This window comes from Papaver somniferum, chromosome 9, assembly GCF_003573695.1.
Source record: "Papaver somniferum cultivar HN1 chromosome 9, ASM357369v1, whole genome shotgun sequence".
Taxonomy (NCBI): Eukaryota; Viridiplantae; Streptophyta; class Magnoliopsida; order Ranunculales; family Papaveraceae; genus Papaver; species Papaver somniferum.
This window is the reverse complement of record NC_039366.1, coordinates 100,243,506-100,249,328: the sequence shown is the minus strand read 5'-3', so window position 1 is coordinate 100,249,328 and position 5,823 is coordinate 100,243,506. Positions and strand designations below refer to the sequence as shown.

Below are 5,823 nucleotides of genomic sequence, written 5' to 3'. Positions count from 1 at the left end.
TTAAACATTTTCATCCTAAACAGAATTCTTCTCTAACAAATAACACACTATCCAATCGAAAAAGGAAAAACCACAAATGAATCTGATCAATAACTCCATTCTAACCAACCAAATCAGTTTTTTTTTAAGGGCATCTTCAGACAAATATCCAGAGACCAAGATCTCTAGAATAAATTGACATCATAGGAGATGGTAGAATTGACCTGGAGGCAAGCTGTGTTTATCCCTAGGTTGTGTGTCCGAGGAACCCGACATGTTGCCTGAGCATAGACTTGAGATATATACTTCATTCAAATATGTGATACATTTGAATATGGGATGGTCGAAACGACCTGATCACACTAGCAATCATTATCTTTCTTCAGGCAGCAAATTCTCCCTCTCTCTCTCTCCACATACAACACGTTACTACGTTTTTTAACTAAAAAGAAATATGAAGATAATAATAAGACAACCTAAAAGTCGAGAGATGTATATCCCTCTTATATTACTAAGTTTTGAAACTGCCGTAAGAAATAAACATTTGCAACAAAAAGAAACATAGTTATGAAGAGAAATGAAAAACCAAGATAATCTACCATCTACAACAGTAAATATTATACTACTAAGATTTACACTAAAATGCACTGGAGTTTCTTTATGAATGCTAGATGAGATTTACAACTACCATGCAGTTCTTTTAGAAAAAGAAGACAGAGATTGGCGAAGTACATCATTACTATCGGTGTAAATTCAGCTAATCTTCAAGGCATCTCTGAATGCATTGCTGGTACTATTTTGAAGGGTCTTTCCAAAAGGCCCTTCTTGCATCATCGCCACAAACTCACTATAATCGATGAGTCCATCCTAAAAATCAAAAATCAAATAACAAGAGATGATCAAAACATTTTCCTTTATAGGTTTATAAAGTAGAAGAATATCATATATTATTGTGTAAGACAGTTAACTCACATTGTTAGTATCCACTTCTCCAATCATATCTTCTAGGTGAACATCTCCCATACCGAACTCTTCACATGCCTGTTGGAGCTCATCTTTGGTGATAAACCCACTTCCATCTTTGTCAAAATAAGAGAAAGCTGCGTACAAATGATCCTCTCTCTCAATTTTATTCAAATGAAGAGTTGCAGCTAAGAACTCGCCATAGTCTATTGTACCACTGTTGTCAATGTCTGCCTGCAATTTTAAGGCGTATATTAACTGTAAAGCAGTTTCTGGGGAAATTGAGGGTTCTAAAGGTAAGAATGAGTGAGAAGTTCTAAACATGAGTAAAATCGGATTAATAATACTAATACCAAGTACAAGTAGTAGGAATAAGGGGCCGTTGATGATGAGGCTGAATATGGTCACTAGGAACATATATTACCTTTGTTTATCCTTTCAAATGATGAAGATTGTGACATTTTCATCATATACTGTTACTATTAGGTGACTATGTCGTAAGTAACAAAATGATACAGTGATACTTACGGCTTGCATTAATTCATAAATTTCTGACTCTTTGAGCTTAGATCCCACCCTTTCCAACCCGGCTTTGAGTTCTTCGAAAGTGATCTGCCCACTACCATCTGTGTCTATCATCATGAACATTTCTTTGAGGCCAGCAATCTCCTCTTCCGACAGCCTTTCAGCTATGACCTGCAAAGAATAACAGCAGTTTGGAAACAAATAAATGGAACTTTCTCTTCCTACATGGGCATGTTTGTAGTGCAAAGAACTTGAAGATGTTTTCATGTGATTCGGATTTGTAGAATAGAAGACCATATCTAAAAGAAAGGTTAGCATTCATCAAGTGATTGAACTCAAGGGAGAAACCTGCAACAATTAAAGCCCCATAGAGATGTTGAAGCATCATAGTACTTACTCTAATAGCTATTTTCTTGAGCTTATTCATAGCAGAGAATTGCTTCAAGCGAGTAAGAACAGCAGAATCTAGAGGTTTATCAGGAGCTACTCCATCAACCTGGACCCAAGGGTGACCTGCCAAAAAAATTCGTTGTTACTTGTTAGCTTAACAGAAATAACCTAAGACTTGGATTCATAAGTCCAGAAAGTGAAGTGTCGGGTCCCCAATCAACTAAAAATGTTTAATTCTACTCCACAAGTGGGAATTTTGAACTTCACTTAGTCCTTTGACATTGTTATTCTGAATGAGGAGAAAATAACTGCCTCCCTGGTAAATTTAGCATATACCTTACAGCCCTATACCTCTACGTATTGAAACTTATGTAGTGTCAGAGCAAAGTGCACTTACAAAGAACTTCATGTGCAGTTAATCGCTTTTTGGGGTCTCTTACAAGCATTTTTCTCACCAAATCTTTTGCACTTTCTGAGATACTAGGCCACGGGTCTGATTCAAAGTCAAGCTCACCTTTTAAAACCTGTTCAAATATCCCCTGCTCGGTTTCTGAAACAGGAAAAAATTGGAAGATCACAAGACAGTTGCATTTTCACAGTTAGCTTAAAAAAAGAAAAGAAAAATCAGATGGTAGGAGACACATGAAATTCTCACCATCCCAAAAAGGGGGAACACCACTTAGCAAAATGTAAATGATCACTCCTGCGCTCCAAACATCACATTCCGGGCCATAATATTTTCGTAACACTTCTGGGGCAACATAGTAAGGACTACCGACCACATCTGTAAATGTTTCCCCTGAAGAAGTGAACCCCAATTAGACATAGGACTAAATTTACAAAAGCAGGAGAGATACAAAACATGCCACTAACATCATCGAGTATCAAATGGTTTGAACCAACGGAAAAGGCAATTTTCAAGGTATTTCACCTACAAAAAAAAAGATTTCACCAACTAATAGCGACCTCTTTGTTCTGATAGGATATACCCTTCATATCTAGAGGGAGGAAAAGTATGATTGTCTAAACTACATCCGTTTCCTTGAGATTGGTTTGTTTGACTACTAAATGCATTTATTAAATGCTCCCTTGATCCCTAAACTACTAAATCTATATCTTTAGGCTGAAAGAATAATTCTTTTCAATGTATTGTGAAGTAGTAGAGATTCAACAAACACAACTCAAAACAGCTCATGTGGAAAGAAGAAAGTCTGACACGTACCTGGTTTAAAGAATACTGATAGCCCAAAATCAATAGTTTTGAGTGGTGACTCCTCGCTTTGGTCGACAAATAGAAAATTCTCTGGTTTCAGATCTCTATGCATAACACCCAAAGAATGGCAGGCTTCCACAACACCAACTATAACCCTAGCAAGCTCAGCTGCTTTTTTCTCTGTATAATGACCCCTTTGAATGATCCTATCAAAAAGCTCTCCACCAGCACACAATTCCATAACAACATGAACTGCGACAGCATCCTCATAGGCACCCTTGATAGAAATAACATTGGGATGACCAGCCAAGTGATGCATAATCTGGATTTCTCTTCTAACATCTTCTACATCCTCTTCTGTTGTCAGTTTTCTCTTTGCAATTGATTTACAAGCAAACTCTTTCCCTGATCCTTTCTCTAGACAATAAAATGTAGTGCCAAACTGGCCCTGCCCAAGTTTCCTCCCCAAACTATAAATCTCTTTAAGATTCTCAGTTTTTCTCTTCAAGACCGATTCCACCTGAAGTCCTACACTGGACACTCTCTTAATATGGTGAGGCTTCTTCTGTTTCGAAGGATCCCCTTTACTTTCATCTGCTGTCTCCGTCTTTGGTTTCGCGGACTCGTGTTTAGCTTCCTCCCCATTGATCATAACAGGTGCCGGCGCCGTACTTTCGATTGGTTTAGCAGCTTCCGATGATTTTCCAGCAGATGTATCCGTGTCCTTAGCTGCAGCGGCAGCTTTGGTATTTGCATCAGCATTGTCTTTGGCATTGGAATCAATATTCTTGCTTGATTCTCCTCCATTAGGAGGTGGAAGCATATCTTCATGTCCTCTAGATCGCCATACTGCAGCTGAAACTGTTTGCAGAAATCCATTTTTACCTATACTCGACGGTCCTACACAATTATTCCCCATCAAATAATAAAAATCTCAAAAACCTCCTTCTTGATATCCAACATTTATAAGCTGCCGTGCCGATGATTGCACCATTAAACCAATAATAATAATGGCTCAAGTGATCTCCAAATTCCCGATAATAAACAACCCCAGCAGTTTTGGTATCCGAGGTATTTGTTTTGTTTTGAGAATCTCAACAGAGAATGAATAAAATAAACGCATAAATCACAAGTTTCAAAGAATTGCGAACAAAGATTCTCTAATCTAATTAAAAAAATAAAATGAAATTTGCAGTGGAAATGGATCTATAATTACCCTAAAATGTTGATAAATAAATCCGGATCTTTATAAATCACAGGATTTTGATTCAAACCACCATAAACATAACAACAACAAAAAAATCTGCCGAAATTGCACCTTATAGAAGAAAATATTGGAATGAGAAAACGAATGAATAAATATAGGGTGAGCAAGACAGTACCAGATCGATGTCTGTAAAAACAATGATGATACCAGCAGTTGTGAAGGAGAAGAAGAAGAAGATGAATCAATAATCTTTTTCTCTCTCTTGAATTTTTAGTTATTATGTTTGTCGTCTAAATTTGGAAAAAAAACATTTTATTCGAGTGAAATAATAATGAATTTTTATTTTTCTGACACTATTATTTTACATCTCTGTTCCATTTTGGGGTAACATTAGGTCATGAACTAATGTAACAAAATCCATCGTTTGGACCATGGTCAATAATTCTAGATTTGGAAGATCTAATTATCCTTATTACTATATGCAACTAGATACGAGCACGAGCACGAGCACGAGCACGAGCACGAGCACGAGCACGAGCACGAGCACGAGCACGAGCACGAGCACGAGCATAGAAAATTGTTGCCAGGGACGTGGTAAAAATGTACACTAGACATTCTAAGAAAAACCATAGTGATGATGGAGTGCTATTGCTGCTTGTCAAAAGAAAAAACCAAAAGAGAGCAAAAAGAATGCAGTGGGATGAAAGTTACGGGTAAGATAGTACAGGCGCAGACATGGAACCGTACATCTTTTATCAATGCAGGAGTGCGACGGGTTAGCTTTCTGTTCTTAAAGTGTTGCTTGGTCTACTGATCGGTCTCATACCACCGCAAAGGAGGGAGATACAACAGAATAAGACAGATATGCATTGATACTGATGGTGAGTTGGTTTCGGATATAACTCTTCTGCAGGAGCATATAGTGAATTATTACAAGCAATTATTCACTGAAGAGGAGATTATTAAGCCCGAGTTAGAAGACATTAAGTCTGACAAGACTTCCCAACTAGAGTCGGACATTCTTGAAGAGGACTTCACTCAGGAAGAGGTTATTACTGCTATTAAGGAACTTGGACATGATAAGGCACCTGGTCTTGATGGTTTTCCAGTTATGTTTTTCCTCAAATGTTGGCGCTTCAAAAAAATAATTGTGCAAGTCAATTTATTTTGGTTTGTATGTATTGTTCATGGATCGACGAAAATATGAGATCATTTGTTTAGTCCAAATTGGTTCCGGATAAGAGAGACTAAGTTAATTATGATCTTAGTTAGACTTATCAAATTGGAGGATTTGGTTATTCAAGTCTAATCGAATGCCTTGACAAAAAAAAACTAGTTAACTAACCGTGTGTTTGTCTTGTCTAAAGAGAAAGGCCTAAGTTATTGTCTGGATAATTAGAGTCTGGTGAGAAAAATAAAGTTAATTCGGATCTTTATTTTGGTCTTATCGAAATAAGCGATTGTATGTTTGCAATCGGTTTAACAAGGGAATTAAGTTTCTTAGTCGATTTGTTAAACTATTAGGCAAAATTTCTTCGGGCAATTG

At 37.2% G+C, this 5,823-nt stretch overlaps 1 protein-coding gene across 1 annotated transcript; it reads right to left on the bottom strand.

The window, feature by feature from the left end:
* Nucleotides 1-446: 446 nt before the first annotated feature.
* LOC113313182 (calcium-dependent protein kinase 20-like) lies at nt 447-4,632 on the bottom strand. The gene is made up of 7 exons (XM_026561923.1): nt 3,080-4,632; nt 2,513-2,656; nt 2,255-2,407; nt 1,865-1,980; nt 1,471-1,638; nt 952-1,176; nt 447-846 (listed from the first exon to the last, which is right to left on the bottom strand). Exons 1-7 carry the CDS (start codon nt 3,987-3,989, stop codon nt 733-735), a joined length of 1,830 nt encoding a protein of 609 aa, XP_026417708.1. The 5' UTR covers nt 3,990-4,632; the 3' UTR covers nt 447-732.
* Nucleotides 4,633-5,823: the final 1,191 nt, after the last annotated feature.